The sequence below is a fragment of the Salvelinus namaycush genome, chromosome 5 (assembly GCF_016432855.1).
Source record: "Salvelinus namaycush isolate Seneca chromosome 5, SaNama_1.0, whole genome shotgun sequence".
Lineage (NCBI taxonomy): Eukaryota > Metazoa > Chordata > Actinopteri > Salmoniformes > Salmonidae > Salvelinus > Salvelinus namaycush.
This window is the reverse complement of record NC_052311.1, coordinates 30,231,844-30,256,283: the sequence shown is the minus strand read 5'-3', so window position 1 is coordinate 30,256,283 and position 24,440 is coordinate 30,231,844. Positions and strand designations below refer to the sequence as shown.

At 43.4% G+C, this 24,440-nt stretch overlaps 1 protein-coding gene across 1 annotated transcript in view; it reads left to right on the top strand.

Moving 5' to 3' along the window:
• Positions 1-24,440, top strand: part of LOC120047070 (short transient receptor potential channel 7-like) — a 59,975-nt gene that overhangs the window by 14,846 nt on the left and 20,689 nt on the right. The window contains exons 4-6 of the mRNA XM_038992619.1: positions 7,639-7,855; positions 12,151-12,384; positions 17,273-17,537. Coding sequence (XP_038848547.1) covers positions 7,639-7,855; positions 12,151-12,384; positions 17,273-17,537 — 716 coding nt within the window. The remainder of the gene's footprint in view (positions 1-7,638; positions 7,856-12,150; positions 12,385-17,272; positions 17,538-24,440) is intronic.

Below are 24,440 nucleotides of genomic sequence, written 5' to 3'. Positions count from 1 at the left end.
CCCGCACACGCTCTGTCGGGTGGATTTTGTGCCTCACACACCAACACAGCAGCTCCCTCATTTCACTCTCCTCCAACCTCCCCAATAAATCCTTAACAGTCTCTGTATCATTCCCATTGCTCACCTCCAATATCAGCCCGACTGGCTCAGGTTCCTTCTTAGGGTCCTCACGGGTAGCACGGGAAGTTGACGCAGATCTCCTATCTGGACTCGCCACACTCCCCATGAGCCCCTCCCCAAGAAATTTTTGGCGTTTCCTCGAGGGCTTCCTACCGCGCCTTCGTGCTCCTTTCTCCAGCTCCATAATCCTGTAACCCTCCTCGCACTGCTCCAGCGAATCCCAGGCAGGCTCCGGCACTTTCTCTGGATCGCACGCCCACCTGTCTATCTCTTCCCAGGTTGTTCTCCACTCATCCTTTTCCCGGGTCCATTCCTCCACTAAGCGCTGTTCCATCCTTTCACGCTGCTTGGTCCTGGTTTGGTGGGTAATTCTGTCACGATCGTCAATGGGAGAGAGTGAGGACCAAAATGCAGCGTGTGAGAAATACATTCTTCTTTTATTTTAGAAGAGCAACGAACGAAACAAAACAACAAACTGACGACCGTGAAGCTATATAAACAGAAATGGTGCTGACACTGACCACTACACACTAACATAGACAATTACCCACAAATGCATGATGCCCATGGCTGCCTTAAATATGGCTCCCAATCAGAGACAAATGAAAGACATCTGTCTCTGATTGAGAACCACTCAGGCAACCATAGACATACCTAGAAACATTCACTCAACCATAGACATACCTAGAAACATTCACTCAACACAAACTCATACACTACACCCAACACCCCCTTTACCATATAACCACCCAAAACGACAAAACACAAACATTCCCCATGTCACACCCTGACCTAACTAAAATAATAAAGAAAACAAAGAATACTAAGGCCAGGGCGTGACAGTAGGAGCTATTCTCTGTCTGCATTAACAAGGACAACACACAGGTCTTTCCATCATTGTATGATTTTTTGTGTGCAAATGAACTCAAGCTTACGGACAATGTTAAATGTGAAATAGCGAAGCACCTGAGTGAGTTGGGTGCGCAATTACGCAGGTACTTTCCCGAAATGGATGACACAAACAACTAGATTCATTATCCATTTCATGCCCTGCCTCCAGTCCACTTACCGATATCTGAACAAGATAAGCAAGCGGTTCTGTGAAAATGTTCTTTAATCAGAAGCCACTGCCAGATATCTGGATTGGGCTGCGCTCAGAGTATCCTGCCTTGGCGCTGTTAAGACACTGATGCCCTTTGCAACTACGTACCTATGTGAGAGTGGATTCTCGGCCCTCACTAGCATGAAAACTAAATACAGGCACAGACTGTGTGGAAAATGATTTAAGACTGAGACTCTTTCAAATACAACCCAACATTACAGAGTTATGTGCATCCTTTTAAGCACACCCTTCTCATTAACATGTGGTGAGGTATTCACAATTTTCGATTAACAAATAAAGTTTTATATGTAAGATGGCTAAATAAAGAGCAAAACGATTGATTATTATTATATTATTATTTGTGCCCTGGTCCTATAGGAGCTCTTTGTCACTTCCCAGGAGCCGGGTTGTGACAAACTCACACTCATTCTTATGTTTAATAAATATATTGTATAGTTTGTGTCTGGCAGGCTTACAATGATGGCAAAAAACAACATTTGAGAGTGCGCCGACCCTGGTGCTAGAGGGGGTACACAGCTGGATGTTGAATGTTTGAAGGGGTACGGGACTATAAAAAGTTTGGGAACCACTGCTCTAAGGGATCATAATGTGATTAGGTTGCCCGCATTCTGAATAAATGCCTGAACTTAACTGTCGAAATTTAACATTTACCACCACAGCTTGCAGATACTGTAGAGGTCACACTAACCTTAACCCTCACAGCTTGCAGATACTGTAGAGGTCACACTAACCTTAACCCTCACAGCATGCAGATACTGTAGAGGTCACACTAACCTTAACCCTCACAGCATGCAGATACTGTAGAGGTCACACTAACCTTAACCCTCACAGCTTGCAGATACTGTAGAGGTCACACTAACCTTAACCCTCACAGCTTGCAGATACTGTAGAGGTCACACTAACCTTAACCCCCACAGCATGCAGATACGGTAGAGGTCACACTAACCTTAACCCTCACAGCTTGCAGATACTGTAGAGGTCACACTAACCTTAACCCTCACAGCTTGCAGATACTGTAGAGGTCACACTAACCTTAACCCTCACAGCTTGCAGATACTGTAGAGGTCACACTAACCTTAACCCCCACAGCATGCAGATACTGTAGAGGTCACACTAACCTTAACCCCCACAGCATGCAGATACGGTAGAGGTCACACTAACCTTAACCCTCACAGCTTGCAGATACTGTAGAGGTCACACTAACCTTAACCCTCACAGCTTGCAGATACTGTAGAGGTCACACTAACCTTAACCCTCACAGCTTGCAGATACTGTAGAGGTCACACTAACCTTAACCCCCACAGCATGCAGATACTGTAGAGGTCACACTAACCTTAACCCTCACAGATTGCAGATACTGTAGAGGTCACACTAACCTTAACCCTCACAGCATGCAGATACTGTAGAGATCACACTAACCTTAACCCCCACAGCATGCAGATACGGTAGAGGTCACACTAACCTTAACCCTCACAGCTTGCAGATACTGTAGAGGTCACACTAACCTTAACCCTCACAGCTTGCAGATACTGTAGAGGTCACACTAACCTTAACCCCCACAGCATGCAGATACTGTAGAGGTCACACTAACCTTAACCCTCACAGCATGCAGATACGGTAGAGGTCACACTAACCTTAACCCTCACAGCTTGCAGATACTGTAGAGGTCACACTAACCTTAACCCCCACAGCATGCAGATACTGTAGAGGTCACACTAACCTTAACCCTCACAGCTTGCAGATACTGTAGAGGTCACACTAACCTTAACCCTCACAGCATGCAGATACTGTAGAGGTCACACTAACCTTAACCCCCACAGCATGCAGATACTGTAGAGATCACACTAACCTTAACCCCCACAGCATGCAGATACTGTAGAGGTCACACTAACCTTAACCCCCACAGCATGCAGATACTGTAGAGGTCACACTAACCTTAACCCCCACAGCATGCAGATACTGTAGAGGTCACACTAACCTTAACCCCCACAGCATGCAGATACTGTAGAGGTCACACTAACCTTAACCCTCACAGCATGCAGATACTGTAGAGGTCACACTAACCTTAACCCCCACAGCATGCAGATACTGTAGAGGTCACACTAACCTTAACCCCCACAGCATGCAGATACTGTAGAGGTCACACTAACCTTAACCCCCACAGCATGCAGATACTGTAGAGGTCACACTAACCTTAACCCCCACAGCATGCAGATACTGTAGAGGTCACACTAACCTTAACCCTCACAGCTTGCAGATACGGTAGAGGTCACACTAACCTTAACCCTCACAGCATGCAGATACTGTAGAGGTCACACTAACCTTAACCCTCACAGCTTGCAGATACTGTAGAGGTCACACTAACCTTAACCCTCACAGCATGCAGATACTGTAGAGGTCACACTAACCTTAACCCTCACAGCATGCAGATACTGTAGAGGTCACACTAACCTTAACCCTCACAGCTTGCAGATACTGTAGAGGTCACACTAACCTTAACCCTCACAGCTTGCAGATACTGTAGAGGTCACACTAACCTTAACCCTCACAGCATGCAGATACTGTAGAGGTCACACTAACCTTAACCTCCACTGGCAGGCCCATCTCAGCTTCCTCTCTGACATAGGCAAGTCCTCTGACGAGACAGAAAGGAAAGAGCTAAAGAGAGCAGGCCAAGAGGAAGAGATAAGTGGGGAGGGAGAGGAATGGGGACAGAAATTAAAGGATAGATATGAGGGAGAGAGGGCGAGAGAAGGAATTGACTGAGGGAGAAGGACAGAGAGAGGGGGGGGGGGGAAATAGGGAGGGCGACGTGGGGAGACTGGGGTAGTCGAACAGGGAGACAGACAGAGGGATGGAGGGAGGGAGTGGTGGGGGCGGGGTCTCTCTCCCCCCTGAAACTACTGAGAAAAACAGTGTGTAAATCCCAAATGGCACCCTATTCCCTATATAGTGCACTACATTTCACCAGAGCCATGTGAGCCCTGGTCAAAAGTAATGAACTACATTATATAGGGAACAAGTTGCAATTTGGGACGTAGCCAGTCCTTGTCCAAAGAAAACAGATAGGAAAAACACACACACCTGATTGATTAGGATTAGATGGCGGTGTGTGTGTGTGGCGAACAACAACCTTGATCTATCGGTTGGTTGATATCGGACTGATTTTAATGACCTGTATTCGCTAATGGCTTTGATTAAAAACAGAGGGGCACATATAAGCAGACACACACACACATGCACACACACAACACAATGAATGTGATGGCTGTGTGTTGTTCAATGAACAACCTGGCCGATACTGTTTCATCCCCCTCCTTCTCAGCCTTCCTACATATTTTTGTGGGTGTTCGTGTCAATGGTTGTACTTATGTGAAAGGTTCACATTCACAAATATGTGTGCCTGTGTTTTGAGCGCATATTGAATGCACATGTTCAGTGGGTCGATCTGCATGCGTTTCTGAAGGTGTGTCTCCTCCCTAGCTCTCCCATCGCCGTTGAGACATAGCTGGATCCTCCAGGGTTAGTATTGAAAAATAGAATACACAACAAGGCCCTGTGAAATTCACATCTCTCTCTCTTATTTCTCTCTGTCTCACTTACTGAGTCTCTCCTCACTGCTTCTGATGTAGGGGAGATAAATAATGTGTGTGAAACTGACACTGGACGTTCTTCACACATAGCAACACACTTTGATGTCTGGACATTGTTCACTGAATTGTCAATAACACATTTTGATGTTGTCTACACTCCAATAGGAGAAATGTTCTATTCAATTCACAGGAGTATTGAGTCTGACTCAATGTCCGACTGATCTGATCCCTGGACGAACCTGGAGTGTTTCTCATAATGCATACTACCGTGCTCCGAGCACGGGAGGGACGGAGTATGAGCCCAAATCAAAGTATGCGAAACGGAGCACGGAGGGCACTCCTCGAATGAGTACTCCGTTAGTACATATTTTGTTTCATGCATCATTGCAAGCTTCAACGGAAAGTATGCAAAGGAATATGACGCAACCATGTAAAAGAATATATATATATTTTGGCCATTTATTCAGCTGAAGCGTAATTAAATGTTGCCTAGTCACATCTCATATATTGCCTGACTACAATATTCGATCTTGATACGTTAATAAATACATGCTGTGTCCATTTTGGCATGCCTACAGTTGAAGTCGGAAGTTTACATACACTTAGGTTGGAGTCATTAAAACTTGTTTTTCAACCACTCCACAAATTTCTTGTTAACAAACTATAGTTTTGGCAAGTCAGTTAGGACATCTACTTTGTGCATGACACAAGTAATTTTTCCAAAAATTGTTTACAAACAGATTATTTCACTTATAATTCACTATCACAATTCCAGTGGGTCAGAAGTTTACATACACTAAGTTGACTGTGCCTTTAAACAGCTTGGAAAATTCCAGAAAATTATGTCATGGCTTTAGAAGCTTCTGATATGCTAAGTGACATAATTTGAGTCAATTAGAGGTGTACCTGTGGATGTACTTCAAGGCCTACCTTCAAACTCAGTGCCTCTTTGCTTGACATCATGGGAAAATGAAAAGAAATCAGGCAAGACCTCAGAAAAATGATTGTAGACCTCCACAAGTCTGGTTCATCCTTGGGAGCAATTTCCAAACGCCTGAAGGTACAACGTTCATCTGTACAAACAATAGTACGCAAGTATAAACACCATGGGACCACGCAGCCGTCATACCACTCAGGAAGGAGACACGTTCTGTCTCCTAGAGATGAACGTACTTTGGTGCAAAAAGTGCAAATCAATACCAGAACAACAGCAAAAGATCTTGTGAAGATGCTGGAGGAAACAGGTACAAAAGTATCTATATCCACAGTAAAACGAGTCCTATATCGACATAACCTGAAAGGCCGCTCAGCAAGGAAGAAGCCACTGCTCCAAAACCGCCATAAAAAAGCCAGACTACAGTTTGCAACTGCACATGGGGACAAAAAAAATATTTTTGGGAGAAATGTCCTCTGGTCCGATGAAACAAAATTAGAACTGTTTGGCCATAATGATCATCATTATGTTTGGAGGAAATATAGGGAGGCTTGCAAGCTGAAGAACACCATCCCAGCCGTGAAGAACAGGGGTGGCAGCATCATGTTGTGGGGGTGCTTTGCTGCAGGAGGGACTGGTGCACTTCACAAACTAGATGGCATCATGAGGTAGGAAAATTACGTGGATATCATATCAACATCTCAAGACATCAGTCAGGAAGTTATTAAAGCTTGGTTGCAAATGGGTCTTCCAAATGGACAATGACCCCAAGCATACCTCCAAAGTTGTGACAAAATGGCTTAAGGACACCAAAGTCAAGGTATTGGAGTGGCCATCACAAAGCCCTGACTTCAATCCTATAGAAAATTTGTGGGCAGAACTGAAAAAGCGTGTGCGAGCAAGGAGGCCTACAAACCTGACTCAGTTACACCAGCTCTGTCAGGAGGAATGGGCCAAAATTCACCCAACTTATTGTGGGAAGCTTGAGGACGGCTACCTGAAGTGTTTGACCCAAGTTAAACCATTTAAAGGCAATGCTACCAAATACTAATTGAGTGTATGTAAACTTCTGACCCACTGGGAATGTGATAGAAATAAAAGCTGAAATAAATCATTCTCTCTACTATTATTCTGACATGATCCTAACTGACCTAAGACAGGGAGTTTTTACTAGGATTAAATGTCAGGAATTGTGAAAAACTGAGTTTAAATGTATTTGGCTAAGGTGTATGTAAACTTCCGACTTCAACTGTACGTACTGTAGATCGCAAACCAATAATAAGTCAATAGGGCTAACTGGCTAGCTACTAGTACTGTTAGCTAGCCAGATAGCCACAAAGAATTGTTAGTTTGCTACCCATGAAGAATTGACATCTATCTTGCATACTATTAGTTTTAGGTCACTTTTGCTTGTTAAACTATCTGGTTAGCTACATTATTATGATTTACAAATAGCTAGCTGATAGTTTTGAACTAATACGGTTGCTTTGTGTATGTCTTGTTTCGTCTCTATTTTTGCCTCTGGTTCCTGACCATAGGGTAGACCAGTTCCGTGTTTCCCAGTTCCATCTAGTTTATTACTCCTCCTGACAGGGATACTGTTTACTTTTACAGACTTCATGTCTGGGAATGTATTTTCAATACCATGTACACGTTTACCATGGTACTACATTTACATTTGAGTCATTTAAGCAGATGCTCTTATCCAGACCAATCATCTTGTGTTTGCTAGGTAAGTCAACCACATATCCACATTCATAACAAGTTAAACCTTTCCTCAATCACCGAAGGCAAAGTGCTAGTAAGAAAAGAGAAGGGCAAGTGTTGGTGCAAGTAACGAGGCAGGGTGGTTTTTTGTCTTTGTCCAGCTGGGTCAGATCCTGAGAAGTCCCTTCATGAAGTTTGTGGCCCACGCCGTGTCCTTCACCCTCTTCCTGGGCCTGCTGGTCATCAACGCCTCGGACCGCTTCGAGGGGGTCAGGAATCTGCCCAACGAGACCATCACTGACCACCCTCGCCAGGTGTTCCGGGTCAAGACCACTCAGTTCTCCTGGACCGAGATGCTCATCATGAAATGCGTGCTGGGTGAGTAGGAGAGAGGGAGAAGGGGAGGGGGGCGGGAGGGAGAGAGAGAGAGGGGCGGAAGGGAAAGACAGATGAATGTAGAGAGAGGGAGAAAGAGGTTGAAAGAAGGACAGAATGAGAATTCCATTGTTTTACTTTTAGATTTGTGTGTACAGTTGTGAATTGTTAGATACTACTACACTGTTGGAGTTAGGAACACAAGAATTTCGCAATAACATCTGCTAAATATGTGTATGTGACCAATACAATTTGATTTGAGGAAGAATGAAAGGAATGGATTAAGAGAGAGAGAAAGAAAGGAACAAGGAAGGAAAGAATGGTGGATGGAGAGAAAGAAAGCAAAAAAGGAAGGAAGAAATAGACAAATAAAAAGAGCTGGGGGAGGGGGGATTAATCACACACATACAGTTGATGTCGGAAGTTTACATACACCTTAGACTAATACATTTAAACTCAGCTTTTCACAATGACTGACATTTAATCCTAGCAAAAATTCCCTGTTTTAGGGAAGTTAGGATCACCAATCTATTTTAAGAATGTGAAATGTCAGAATAATAGTAGAGAGAATGATTTATTTCAGCTTTTATTTCTTTCATCGCATTCCCAGTGGGTCAGAAGTTTACATACACTCAATTAGTATTTGGTAGCATTGCCTTTAAATTGTTTACCTTGGGTCAAACGTTTCAGGTAGCCTTCCATAAGATCCCACAATAAGTTGGGTGAATTTTTGGCCCATTCCTCCTGACAGAGCTGGTGTAACTGAGTCAGGGTTGTAGGCCTCCATGCTTGCACACACTTTTTCAGTTCTGCCCACAAATTTTCTATAGGATTGAAGTCAGGGCTTTGTGATGGCCACTCCAATACCTTGACTTTGGTGTCCTTAAGCCATTTTGTCACAACTTTGGAGGTATGCTTGGGGTCATTGTCCATTTGGAAGACCCATTTGCAACCAAGCTTTAACTTCCTGACTGATGTTTTGAGATGTTGCTTGAATATATCCACATCATTTTCCTACCTCATGATGCCATCTAGTTTGTGAAGTGCACCAGTCTCTCCTGCAGCAAAGCACCCCCACAACATGACTATGCCACCCCCATGCTTCACGGTTGGGATGGTGTTCTTCAGCTTGCAAGCATCCACCTTTTCCTCCAAACACAACGATGGTCATTATGGCCAAACAGTTCTATTTTTGTTTCATCAGACCAGAGGACATTTCTCCAAGAAGCACGATCTTTGTCCCCATGTGCAGTTGCAAACCATAGTCTGGCTTTTTTATGGCGGTTTTGGATAGTGGCTTCTTCTTTGCTGAGCAGCCTTTCGGCTATTGTCGATATAAGACTCATTTTACTGTGGATATAGATACTTTTGTACCTGTTTCCTCCAGCATCTTCACAAGGTCCTTTGCTGTTGTTCTGGTATTGATTTGCACTTTTTGCACCAAAGTACGTTCATCTCTAGGAGACAGAACGCGTCTCCTTCCTGAGCGGTTTGGCGGCTGCGTGGTCCCATGGTGTTTATACTTGCGTACTATTGTTTGTACAGATGAACATGGTACCTTCAGGCGTTTGGAAATTGCTCCCAAGGATGAACCAGACTTGTGGAGGTCTACAATATTTTTTCTTGAGGTCTTGGCTGATTTCTTTTCATTTTCCCATGATGTCAAGCAAAGAGGCACTGAGTTTGAAGGTAGGCCTTGAAATGTATCCACAGGTACACCTCCAATTGACTCAAATTATGTCAATTAGCCTATCAGAAGCTTCTAAAGCAATGACATCGTTTTCGGGAATTTTCCAAGCTGTTTAAAGGCACAGTCAACTTAGTGTATGTAAAGTTCTGACCCACTGGAATTGTGATACAGTGAATTATAAGTGAAATAATCTGTCTGTTAACAATTTTGGGGAAAATGACTTGTGTCATGCACAAAGTAGATGTCCTAACCTACTTGCCAGAACTATAGTTTGTTAACAAGAAATTTGTGGAGTGGTTGAAAAACGAGTTTTAATGACTCCAACATAAGTGTACAGTATGTAAACTTCCGACTTCAACTGTATACACTTAGAGCCATAAGATCAATCACAATAAAAACATCAGCTGGTTTCTCCGCCTCCTCACGCTTTCTCTCTTACCTCTTAACGTAGCAATATCATTTGTGTGTGTGTTTCCAGTAGGGATGGGGAGTACCTGATTGTCTGTAATCAGTTACTGATGACAAAACTGTAACTGTAATCAGTTACATTACCAGCAAAAATATTGCATTCAGATTACAGATACTTTTGAAAAATGTGTATTACTTTTAAATTCAGAAAGGATGTTTGTGAAAAAAATACATTGGCACCTTTCTGTTTTCTCAATGACATTCAATTCAACATTGAAAAAAGGCGCAAGTTTAAGTTTGTTCCACCCGATTGAGTCTGTCCACATGTCAAAGACAACTATGATGACACACCAAATACGTTCCACACCAAATCCTTTTTCTCTTCTTCTAATGCCTCTTAAGGTTAAAGTATCTGAAAGTAATCAGATTATGTTACTTTTTGAGTAATCCCACAGTTACATTACTGATTACAATTTTGGACAGGTAACTATACGGTAACTGTAACAGATTACATTTAGAAAGTAACCTACCCAACCCTGGTTTCTAGTAATGGCAGCATTATCTTCCCACCAAGAGTAGTTCTGTTCTTGAGCTCTTCTTGTCTATTAATGTTTTGTATTATGTCATGTTCTATGTTTATGTGGCTCCCAGGAAGTAGCAGCTGCTTTGCAACAGCTAATTGGTATCCAAATACAATAACGTAATAACAAATAACAAAACCAATTAGAGTGTGTGTGAGCTGCTTAGTGTATGTGTGAGCTGCTTAGTGTGTGTGTGAGCTGCTTAGTGTGTGTGTGAGCTGCTTAGTGTGTGTGTGAGCTGCTTAGAGTGTGCGTGAGCTGTTTAGAGTGTGTGAGAGGTGTGTATGGTGCCACCTGAGGGAGATATTGGTCATTTTAATTCTGTGGGCATTCTTTGAAGCTCCTGTAATTGTGGCACAGCGATGATACTGATTAGAGAAGCTTTTCAATAAGTTATTTTCTCCCTGTTTTGGCTGCGGAGATACACAGGTGTGTCTGTGTGCGTGTGATACTGTAGTGGTGTTTTTATGTGTTTGTTGGTCTCTTAATGTAAACTACAGTTCAAAGGTTTGGGGTCACTTATAAATGTCCTTGTTTTTGAATGAAAAGCAAATTTTTTGCCCATTTAAAATAACATCAAATTGATCAGAAATACAGTGTAGACATTGTTAATGTTGTAAATGACTATTGTAGCTGGAAACGGCTGATTTTTAATGGAATATCTACATAGGCGTACAGAGGCCCAAAGAAGAGGCGACTCCGGGATGCTGGCCTTCTAGGCAGAGTTGCAAAGATAAACCATATCTCAGACTGGCCAATAAAAATGTAAGATTAAGATGGGCAAAGGAACACAGACACTGGACAGAGGAACTCTGCCTAGAAGGCTAGCATCCCGGAGTTGCCTCTTCACTGTTGACGTTGAGACTGGTGTTTTGCGGGTACTGTTTAATGAAGCTGCCAGTTGAGAACTTGTGAGGCGTCTTTTTCTCAAACTAGACACTCTAATGTACTTGTCCTCTTGCCCAGTTGTGCACCGGGGCTTCCCACTCCTCTTTCTATTCTGGTTAGAGCCAGTTTGCGCTGTTCTGTGAAGGGAGTAGTACACAGCGTTGTACGAGATCTTCAGTTTCTTGGCAATTTGTCGCATGTAATAGCCTTCATTTCTCAGAACAAGAATAGACTGATGAGTTTCAGAAGAAAGACATTTTGAGCCTGTAATCGCACCCACAAATGCTGATGCGCCAGATACTCAACTAGTCTAAAGAAGGCCAGTTTTATTGCTTCTTTAATCAGCACAACAGTTTTCAGCTGTGCTAACATTATTGCAAAAGGGTATAATAATGATCAATTAGTCTTTTAAAATGATAAACTTGGATTAGCTAACACAACGTGCCATTGGAACACAGGAGTGATGGTTGCTGATAGTGGGCCTATGTAGATATTCCATAAAAAATCTGCTACAATAGTCATTTACACAATTAACAATGTCTACACTGTATTTCTGATCAATTTTATGTTATTTTAATGGGCAAAAAAATTTGCTTTTCTTTCAAAAACAAGGAACTTTTGAACGATAGTGTAGATTTAAAACGACTGTGTACCCACCCGATATGATCTCTTGGAAGTATGTGTTGTGTTAATGTGTGCTCTCTCTCTCCCTCTCCCTCTCTCTCCCTCAGGTATGATCTGGTCGGAGGTCAAGGAGATCTGGGTGGACGGTCCTAGAGAGTATGTGATGCACCTGTGGAATGTGTTAGACTTCGGCATGCTGTCTATCTTTGTGGCTTCGTTCACCGCTCGGTTCATGGCCTTCCTCAAGGCCTCGAAGGCCCAGCTGTACGTCGACCAGTTTGTCACCGACGAAGACATCCGCAACGCATCACTACCTACAGAGGTAGCCTACTACACCTATGGTTAGTTGAAATATACAGTTGGCGTTCTCATTTTCTACCCTTCTACAAGGGTCTCCATTAACGACTGTGGACCGGTGCCCTGCCCTTCCCAGTACACTGCTAATCACTGCTGTCATCTTGTGGTGTAAGGCTGTTATGACATGGCTGTTTACAGTAAGCTACGTTCTGCATGCACATGCATATGATCGCCTCCCCACTGTTTAAACATTAGTGCTGAAACAGCCAACACACGCGATGACGCACTCGGTCACATACCCCAAAGCTGTGGTAATTGTCTGAGTGTGTCTGTCTGAGTGTGTCTGTCTGAGTGTGTCTGTCTGAGTGTGTGTGTGTGTGTGTGTGTGTGTGTGTGTGTGTGTGTGTGTGTGTGTGTGTGTGTGTGTGTGTGTGTGTGTGTGTGTGTGTGTGTGTGTGTGTGTGTGTGTGTGTTGGTCTGCTCCTCTCGTTTCTGTGCTTTCCAGAGGTGTTCTGGTGTTCCCCTGGTGTGTATTCAAAGAATAGGGGATAGATCAGCTTTAATATTGCAGATAGATTGTGGCTTCCATCAATGTAATTGTCTGCATCATTTACAATCCCCCATATATATTTTTTGTAAATATACATATAAAATATATATATATAGGGCCTCCCGAGTGGCGCAGTGGTATATATATATTTTTATATTTCTTTCTTTATTATTTTAACCTAGCCCTACCATCCCTCCCCTAAATGGAGTAAACTAATGGACAACAACATTTAGGCTTCTACTTCCAGCTAATACATATTACATACATTTTACAGAGAGAATATTTTACAATAGTTATATTGTTTGTTTTTAGTCCCATCCTTCAACTACCCTCAACCTCTCCCATCAATCGCTGAAGACTTCTGTTTCCCATATATTTTTTGTATAAAAAAAAACAACTCATATTTAACCTTTATTTAATTAGGCAAGTCAGTTTTTCAACTGTGCTGTTTAACAAAAGTTCTGAACCTACAGTGCACTCAGAAAGTGTTCAGACCCCTTCCCTTTTTCCACATTTTGTTATGTTACATTCTAAAATGTAACGTTACTCGTAATTCTAAAATGGATTATAACATATTTTCTTCTCATCAATCTGCACACAATAAAAACAGAAATAATTTATTTACAAAAGTATTCAGACTCTTTGCTATGAGACTTGAAATTGAGCTCAGGTGCATCCTGTTTCCATTGATCATTCTTCAGATGTTTCTACAACTTGACTGGAATCCACCTGTGGTAAATTCAATTGATTGGACATGATTTGGGGTGGCAGGTAGCTAGTGGTTAGAGCGTTGGGCCAGTAACCGAAAGGTTGCTAGATCGAATCCCCAAGCTGACAAGGTAAAAATCTGTCGTTCTGCCCCTGAACAAGGCAGTTAACCCACTGTTCCTAGGCCGTCATTGTAAATAAGAATTTGTGACTGACTTTCCTAGTTAAATAAAAACATTTTTGGAAAAGCACACATCTGTCTATATAAGGTTTCACAGTTGAGAGTGCATGTCAGAGCAAATACCAAGCCATTAGGTCGAAGGAATTGTCCGTAGAGCTCCGAGACAGGATTGTGTCAAGGCACGGATTTGGGAAAGGGTACCAAAACATTTCTGCAGCATTGAAGGTCCCCAAGAACACAGTGGCCTCCATCATTCTTAAATGGAAGAAGTTTGGAACCACCAAGACTCCTCCTAGATCTGGCTACCCGGCCAAACTGAGCAATCGGGGAAGAAGGGTCTTGGTCAGGGAGGTGACCAAGAACCCGATGGTAACTCTGACAGAGCTCCAAAGTTCCTCTGTGGAGATGGGAGAACCTTCCAGAAGGACAACCATCTCTGCAGCACTCCACCAATCAGGCCTTTATGGTAGAGTGGCCAGATAGAAGCCACTTCTCAGTAAAAGGCACATGACAGCCCACTTGGAATTTGTCAAAAGGCACCTAAAGGACTCTCAGACCATGAGAAACAAGATTCTCTGGTCTGATGAAACCAAGATTGAACTCTTTGGCCTGAATGCCAAGCATCACGTCTGGAGGAAACCTGGCACCATCTCTACTGTGAAGCATGGTGGTGGCAACATCATGCTGTGGAGATGTTTTTCAGCGGCAGGGACTGGGAGACTAGTCAAGATCGAGGGAAAGATGAACCAAGCAAAGTACAGAGAGATCCTTGATGAAAACCACTTCCAGAGTACTCCGGACCTCAGACTGGGGTGAAGGTTCCCCATCCAACAGGACAACGACCCTAAGCACACAGCCAAGACAACGCAGGAGTGGCTTCGGAACAAGTTTCTGAATGTCCTTGAGTGGACCAGCCAGAGCCCGTACTTTAACCTGATCGAACATCTCTGGAGAGACCTGAAAATAGCTGTGCAGCGACGCTCCCCATCCAACCTGGCAGAGCTTGAGAGGATCTGCAGAGAACAATGGGAGAAACTTCCCAAATACAGGTGTGCCAAGCTTGTAGCTTCATACCTAAGCCTGTAATCGCTGCCAAATGTGCTTCAACAAAGTACTGAGTAAAGGGTCTGAATACTTATGTAAATGTGGTATTTTTGTGTTTTATTTGTAACACATTTTAAAAAATGTCTAAAAACCTGTTTTTTGCTTTGTAATTATAGGGTATTGTGTGTAGATTGATAAGGGGGAAAACATTATTTAATCAATTTTAGAATAAGGCTGTAACGTCACAAAATGTGGAAAAAGTAAGGGGTCTGAATACTTTCCGAATGCACATTTTAACGGATACAGTATATATATCTTGTTATTTTTCATCCCACCCTTCAGCTCCACTCAACCCCTCCCATCTATCTCTAAATACCATCCAGTTTTGATTTCTAAGTGTCACACCTAGCCTTTGTATTGTACTACGCTGTCACTCCAAGTTGTCCAATATTCACTTAAGAGTTTACGCTCCCCCTATCATCAAACAACTACTAATGAGAAGACGAAGCTCAGCGCTGCTTCCTTTGTCCATTCAGATAGTCCCAGTTCATATACAGTACACACCACTGGGAAACAAATTGTGTTTCTCTTCTTTCTCTGTTTAAAATCTTTCTTTCAACTAGCTCTCACAGTCTCACGCCAGAATTAGATGTTCATCCATGTTTCTCAAACTTCAAATTACGAACTGTTTTTAAGGTTACCTTTAAGCATTAACTCCAAATGTTTAAGTTTAGGTATTAATTCCAGAAATCTTAAAGTGGAACTGACAGCGTTTTACCTACTTTGCAGATATGAAACAAACAGACAATCATAATATCAGTCAAAAATATCAAATTATTGATCATTAGAAAACCCTTCTGCAATTATGTTAGTACAGCTGAAAACTGTTGTGCTGATTAAAGAAGCAATAAATTAAAGAAGCAATAAAACTGGCCTTCTGTAGACTAGTTGAGTATCTGGAGCATTAGCATTTGTGGCCTCAATTACAGGCTCAAAATGGCCAGAAACAAAGAACTGTCTTCTGAAACTTGTCAGTCTATTCTTGTTCTGAGAAATTAAGGCTATTCCATGCGAGAAATTGCTAACAAACTGAAGATCTCGTACAACGCTGTTTACTACTCCCTTTACAGAACAGCGCAAACTGGCTCTAACCAGAAAAGAAAGAGGAGTGGGAGGCCCCGGTGCACAACAGCAAGAGGACAAGTACATTAGAATGTCTAGTTTGAGAAACAGACGCCTCACAAGTCCTCAACTGGCAGCTTCATTAAATAGTACCGGCAAAACACCAGTCTCAACGTCAACAGTGAAGAGGCGACTTTTGGATTCTGGCCTTCTAGGCAGAGTTGCAAAGAAAAAGCCATATCTCAGACTGGCCAATAAAAATAAAAGATGATGATGGGAAAAAGAACACAAACACTGGACAGATGAACTCTGCCTAGAAGGCCAGCATCCCGGAGTCGCCTCTTCAGTGTTGAGCACAGAATAACTATTCAACGCTCAACACCCATTGAATATGGCCAGTGTCAGTCAATGTTGGCAAAACAGCATAATTAAATTGTTGCCAGCAGCACAGTTGCAGTCACCAACATAAAAACAGCCTAACCAGCTCTGCTAGGGTGAGTAAAATGGTCAGAGTGAGCTGTTCTCTCATTTGTGTCTGGAAGTAGTTAGCAAGCTAACCAACGTTAGCTAGTTAGCTTGGGTGCTTGACTGCTGTTGTTAAGACAGAATGCTTGGATCAACCCTACTCCTCGACCAGAACGTCCAGTGTGCGCTCTGAATGCTCCTTAAAGAGATGGGTGGGGCTAAAGCTTAAGAGGGTGTGAACGATGCTGACTGGATGTAGACAAAGAAGAGGTCTCCAGTAGGTGTACTATAACATTCAAAGGCCATTTTCTCAAAAGTGAGGTTACAAGTTTATCAACTTTCAAAGCAGAATTACCTTCCCATTGTTCCTCAACTGTTGTGTGTGACATACCATTTTCTAGCTCTGTGTCTCTACTTTTATCCAATGTAAAAAATCAACATTTCAAGTTTTGCTACATCAAACCGGGTGTATATGAGCAGATTTCATGTTGCTAAAATGCTGTCTGTTCCACTTTAATGTTAGGCATTAACTCTGAATTGTTAAGGTAAAGGTTAAGGTATGGGACAGGCTTAAAACAAAAATCTCAAAAACAACATTCTATCGCTGGATTTGAACTTGCAACCTTTGGAATCAGAGGCATGTGCTTACAATTATCTGCCATCCCTGCCCACAACACCCTAGCAGCGCACAATGTTGCCCCTTGTGGCCGGTTTTCACGTCACCTCCCGATGTCCTCAGACATGGATGGACGTCAAATACTGACTTATCATGGGTGACCTGGCTTCTTTCTTTTTTTGTCTACTCCTCTCTTTTCAACACACTCTTCTCTTTTTCATATTCTCTCCCTACGGTTTGTCTCAGCCAGGAATAAGTGGCGTCCATCGGACCCCCAGATCATCTCAGAAGGTCTGTATGCCATTGCCGTGGTGCTGAGTTTCTCCCGTATCGCCTACATCCTGCCAGCCAACGAGAGCTTCGGCCCCCTCCAGATCTCCCTGGGCCGGACGGTGAAGGACATCTTCAAGTTCATGGTGATCTTCATCATGGTGTTTGTGGCCTTCATGATCGGCATGTTCAACCTCTACTCTTATTACCTAGGAGCCAAGTACAACCCTGCCTTCACCACGTGAGTGAGAAAATACAATACACATCCTGTACACAAACATACACACTGAAACACACACAAATGGAAGATTAGTGAGATGAGGGAAACCCATGTTTTGTTTTTTTGGGGGGGGGGGTCAAGTGACATCATGTTATTTAGGAAAGATACTGGTGGAATCCCACAAGGTTACATTTCTTTCAAAGCTCTCTTCTGAAAGGACCGGTGGAAGTAGTGTCTGGCTACATCTCTGTCCAGTTTATCGGTGGAAATCCACTATCATGTTTTCTGGAACCTGTTGGTCCTTTCACATCAATCGTGACAGGCACATTCACTTCCATTTAATGTCCGCCTGTTGATTTTAGCAACGTCGCAAAGTGATGTCATCGATCCTTATCCTGTGGCAGGCACGTTCAGGAACCATTTCTCAATATTTATCTCGGAGAAAGAAGAGGCACACTCGTTCAGACACAGTCCTCTTCCCTCCTCTCCTCTCAGAATGTACTTTTACCACTTTAGACTAGAGACACATTATCATTTGATCATTCTATCACTCTTTCTGAAACTGAAACTTTCCACTCAATCATCTCAGTCACTTTGCTAATGGATTTTGGGTCCAGCCCGTCCGTCCGTCCGTCCGTCCGTCCGTCCGTCAGTCTGTCAGTCAGTCAGTCGGTCAGTCATTTTCTATGAGTTAGAGAACTCCTCTGTTCCATCTGTGTGTAGTGAAGTAGAACCACAGAGAACGGTGGAGTCTGGGATGGGTTCTGCTTGGCTGATCACATAGAACCACCAGTCTGCTGAGGCGGTACCGGTACAAACGTCGGACTCATCACTTCTACTCCCTACAGCGGATATTCAGTTTTAGGGCTCTGTCTTGGCCTCTAAGACCTGAGTAGTACCCTCAAGGGCTGCGTTCACACAGCACACTGAACTTTTTTTCCCCACTAATTGGTCTTTTTGACCAATCACATCAGATCTTTTAACATCAGCTCTGTTTTTGGAGCTGATCTAATTGGTCAGAAGACCAATCTAAACGCAGCCTGTGTTGACTTTACCTTGAAATGCAGTTGGGATTTGTTTCTGATGTCAGTTTTGAGGATTCCAGCTGATATATCATTCCAATTGAATTCATAGTACCATATCAACCAGTGAGCTGTTCTGAATGAATTCTATCGTTGACAAGTTCTTACTGGCACCACAAGGGGTCATTATGACTCCAATTCTGACTCCATCAGTAAAAGACAATAACAGAAGTAACGTTTTCCAGGTGGAATATCCATCAATCGTTAACCTGGTAAAGAAAAGGAGTGGGTTGGACTAGGTTAGGCTAGGTTGAGGAGTGATATTGCAGGTCAGGATACAGGAATGTTGGTTGAGGACAAGGTTTCCAGTGCAGGGTATTCATTTATTAACTAACTAACAAAGGCCCAGCACAAGGACACAAGAGCCCGTGGGGCCCGAGGGGGGGGGGGGGATTGAGATATTGAATGGATCTTCAGCCCGGTAGCTAAGGTTGTGTGAAATTATGTTGTGGTTCTGGAGGATACAAAAGAGAAGATATATTAGCATATGTACGAAGTGTCATAACTAATAGGAGAATGTAAAAAAGTATATCACACAGGAACAAAGGACATCACTGGTAACTAAAGAATTCCCCAAACCATCACACTACCACCACCATGCTTAACCGTTGGTGTGAGGTGGAATACAGTGTTTGGTTTTCGCCAGACATAATGGGACCCATCTCATCGAACAAGTTGATTCAAGTTTGCCAAAAAGCACCTGGAAGCACCTGGATGATCATCAAGACTTTTGGAAGAATGTTCTATGGACAGATGAGTCAAAAGTATAACTTTTTGGATGACATGGGTCCCATTATGCCTGGTGAAAACCAAACACTGCATTCCACAGTAAGAACCTTGTACCAACGGTTAAGCATGGTGGTGGTATAGTGGATCTTTAGGGATGCTTTGCATGAGAGAATGCCAAGAGTGTACAAAGCTGTCATCAAGGCAAAGGGTGGCTACTTTGAATAATCTCAAATATAAAATATATTTGGATTTGTTTAACACTTTTCTGGTTACTACGTGATTCCATACGTGTTATTTCATAGTTTTGATGTCTTCACTATTATTCTATAATGTAGAAAATAGTAAATAAAATTTTAAAAAACGGGAATGAGTAGGTGTGTCCAAAATGTTGACTAGTACTGTATATATATGTGTGTATGTGTATATAAACAGGCTAGGAAGTCATCATTATACAATCTCCAAACATATGAAAAGGCACTTACTTAAACTCAGGTACGCACGACATGGGCTGCGTTTAGACAGGCAGCCCAATTCTGACGTTTTTTCACTAATTGGTCAAAAGACCAATAAGTGGGAAAAATGATCAGAATTAGGCTGCCTGTCTAAACTCAGCCATGGACAGGAAAGGGAAAACACTTGGGCCGCCCTATGTCACCAAACACTAAGGAAAACACAAGCTGCTTTATACCAGAGGAATGGGAGTGGAATGTTGATGAGCAGAGTGATTTCAGGTGTGGTGAGTTGGCAGGATAGGGGGAAGTCCAGAGGGTAATTGGAAGTTGGTCGAATTTGCATGATGCTTCAGAACAGTTGGTTTAGACGTGTGTGTGTGTGTGTGTGTGTGTGTGTGTGTGTGTGTGTGTGTGTGTGTGTGTGTGTGTGTGTGTGTGTGTGTGTGTGTGTGTGTGTGTGTGTGTGTGTGTGTGTGTGTGTGTGTGTGTGTACGTACGTGCGTGTATCTGCTATCTCTCTGTGTTCTTGAGTATAACAGACAGGGCAGCTTTTGATGGAGGATGGTAGTGAGGGCAAGTTTGATGGCTCCGGTGCTGATTCAGGGAGGCAGGTGGTGGTGATAATGATACCCCAGGAGGAAGCACTCTGAGTGGGGGCTGTGGAGAGGGTGAAGGGGGTTCTTTGGAGGATGGCTGGAGGGTTCAGGCAGTGAAGGGACAGCTGGAGTAGGCCTAATGAAGACTGTATGCCCTAATGGCTACTATTCCTGCCTCCAGAACCCAACACACTGACTGACACACACACACACAGACACACACACACAGACACACACACTCACTCTCTCTCACACACACACACTCACTCTCTCTCACACACACACACACACATTCACACTCACACTCACACACACACACTCACACACACACACACACACGGCAAGTTATTAGGATTCTCAGCTAGGCACCTCTGGAGAAGCAGTAGGCCTGTCTCTATGTTCTAGTCAGCCATGCATGAGTACACTGCTGTACAGACCTGACTGCCAGACGAGGGGAGAGTAATGGAGAGATACAGGAAGGGGGGGGGTCCGGAAGTAGAAGATAGAGGGAGGACGGCGTCTATTTGAGGAAAAGAAAGAGCGTCTGAGAGAGTAAAAGAGAAAAGAGAGGAGGGCAAATTAAACAGAGAGTAGGAAGATAAACAAATGAGATAAAAGCAAGAGGAAAGGAGGAATGAGTATGGAGTGAAGAGAGGGGGGAAGGAGAGAAGCAGAGGAGGATTCTTGGCTGGCCTGTTTGTGTGGGCACAATAAGGGAAACAGGCCACTGGCACAGACAGGAGAGAGAGAGAGAATCAGAGGGATAAGCTGAAGAAGACACACAAACAAGCTGCGAAGGAGGGAGAGGGCAAAACCAAAGAGAGTGAGATGTTATGTTTTGTGAGAGAGGAAGAGTGAAGAGTGAAGAGTGAAGAGTGAAGAGTGAAGAGAGAGAGAGAGAGAGAGAGAGAGAGAGAGAGAGAGAGAGAGAGAGAGAGAGAGAGAGAGAGAGAGAGAGAGAGAGAGAGAGAGAGAGAGAGAGAGAGAGAGAGAGAGAGAGAGAGAGAGAGAGAGAGAGAGAGAGAGAGAGAGAGAGAGAGAGAGAGAGAGAGAGAGAGAGAGAGATGAGGATGTGGATGAGACTGATAGAGAGAGGGGTATGAGAGGGAGAGTTAAATAGGCCTGGTGGTATGCCCTGCCAGTTTAGCGTGGGGGGAAAAAGGAACATAAACACAGTACCAGTTAAAAGTTTGCACACACCTACTCATTCCAGGTTTTTTCTTTGTTTTTACTATTTTCTACATCGTAGAACAATAGTGAAGACCTCAAAACTATGAAATAATACATATGGAATCATGTAGTAAGCAAAAAAGTTTATATTTGAGATTCTTCAAAGTAGCCATCATTTGCCTTGATGATAGCTTTACACACGCTTGGCATTCTCTCAACCAGCTTCATGAGGTAGTCACCTGGAATGCATTCACTTAACAGGTGTGCCTTGTTAAAAGTTAATTTTGGGAATTTCTTTCCTTCTTAATGCATTTGAGCCAATCAGTTGTGTTGTGATATACAGAAGATAGCCCTATTTGGTAAAAGACCAAGTCCATATTAGGTCAAGAACAGCTCAAATAAGCAAAGAGAAAATACAGCCCATCATTACTTTAAGACATGAAGGTCAGTAATTTCAAGAACTTTTAAAGTTTCTTCAAGTGCAGATGCAAAACCCATCAAGCACTATGATGAAACTGGCTCTTATGAGGACCGCCACAGGAAAGGAAGACCTAGAGTTACCTCTGCTGCAAAGGATAAGTTCATTAGAGTTAACTGCACCTCAGACTGCAGCCCAAATAAATGATTCACAGAGTTCAAGTAACAGACACATCTCAACATCAACTGTGAATCAGGCCTTCATGGTCGAATTGCTGCAAAGAAACCACAACTAAAGGACACCAATAAGAAGAAGAGACTTGCTTGGCCAAAAAACACGAGCAATGAACATTACACCGGTGGAAATCTGTCCTTTGGTCTGATGAGTCCAACCGCCGTGTCTTTGTGAGATGCAGAGTAGGTGAACGGATGATCTCTTACCTTTTATTTCCTGTGGATATGCAAGTCGGGATGTGCCGAGAGAGAGAGAGAATTGATAGAGCGTGATGGACACTCGTGTTGTCATAAAGCTCCTAATTGCTTGCCTCGCACTGTTCAATTCCCTATTCAATACATATAACCAGAGAAGACACACACACACTACACATACACACACTCAAACAAATCACATTGATTAAGACCAGAGGTGCTACCCGTCTGTCACCATGGATACGGCTCAGCGGCACGATCGAGGAAAGTTGATGTGAGTTTAATACTTAAAGATGTCTGTCTGTCTGCACCACTATCCTGAGAGATAGCACTGAGAGATGGAGCGAGGGAGACGGTGAGGGAGGAAAGGAGGGAGGGAAGTTCATATATAAGTGCTATAAGGGAGGGATAGAGAGGGAGGGAGAGGATTTTAATATCGGAATAATGAGCTAGAGCGAGAGAATATTGAGAGAAAAAAATTTGAAGTCGGTAATTTACTGATCTGCAGAATTGATTTCCCTGATTATAGAGAGAGAGAGAGAGAGAGCGATAAAGAGAAATATAGTTACAGAGAGAGACAGAGGAGAAGGAAGGGAGAGCGTGGCACTGAAGAAAAGATCGAGAAAAGGAACAATGGAAAAGAAAGTTAGAGAGAGCGAGAGAGAGAGAGACCTACTGTGTTTTCATATGAGTCTCCTGTGGAAGTGGATGAGCAGTAATTGGGTTTGGATTACACACACAGACTAGAGGTGAGTCACCGCCATTCTCCCTCGTAGGGAGGGTGTGTGGTGCCTTGTACTGCCTCCCTCTCTCCTGTCAGTGAGGTGCTCTCCTGAGGGTTAAGGCTTACTGTGTCTCTGAAGGCACCTGCTGTGACCAGCTGTTAGGGAACTCGACAGAAGTGTTTAATGACGGCTCAGCACCCGACGTCAATGTCCGCGGGTCTGCTCTCTGTGTGAATAGGAGGGGTAGTGGTAGCCGGCGACTGATAGAATTGTTTACATATAGAAAGGGCAACTGTATCTCTGCAGACAAGTGGGGATGTCCGTGTATGTCATAAGCTTCTATTAGAAATCTATCCTTTTCCCTGCCTAATAACATGTCAATTAATTTCTAAATACATGTAAAGAGTCTTGCATATTGACATTAGTTTGTCACGTGAGCCCCAGGTCAGAGGAAAGGGAAATCAATAAACATCAGCAAGGATCAGTGGATGGACTATCATATGGGGATCTGAATACCGTTCCACATGAGAACATTGTCCAATAGAGAGAGAATTCAGGTTTATTCAGCCATGGTGCCACATGCATATACCGTACACACTGGGCCTTGCAGCACATCAAGCTGACATATTGTTAATTGTTTTAATAAGTTACTATGGAGATATCAGAGAGATAACCCTCCTATTCACACAGAGAGCAGACCCGCGGATATTGACGTCGGGTGCTGAGCCGTCGAGAGAGAGAGAGAGAGAGAGAGAGAGAGAGAGAGAGAGAGAGAGGTCGAGAGAGAGAGGTCGAGAGAGAGAGAGAGAGAGAGAGAGAGAGAGAGAGAGAGAGAGAGAGAGAGAGAGAGAGAGAGAGAGAGAGAGAGAGAGAGAGAGAGAGAGAGAGAGAGAGAGAGAGAGAGAGAGAGAGAGAGAGAGAGAGAGAGAGAGAGAGAGAGAGAGAGAGATGTACGGTATATGATGAAGTGTGTGTGGCTCTAAGTGCTGACAGAGGAGAGGTTTATTGAAGTGCACACACAGGCCTGTAGTCGACATCTCTCCTCCCCTTCACCCCTCCGTCTTGCTCTGCCACTCATTGAATGTTTATTGACAGGATTGCGTCCAAATGTCTGTGTTTTTTAGGCAGAGTGTATGTTTAGCTCACTCCAAACCCCCTCTGAGCTTGGGTGTCTGACAGCGCTGGCTAGAGCAATGTCACCTCATTCGACCAACCTGTTCCCGTGAAACGAAACGAGGGCGCAGCGGATCAGGCCATGTGCACTGAGACTAAAAGCAGAACCGACTGGACTGGATCAGACATTTCCAACCTTTTCCGTTCTGTG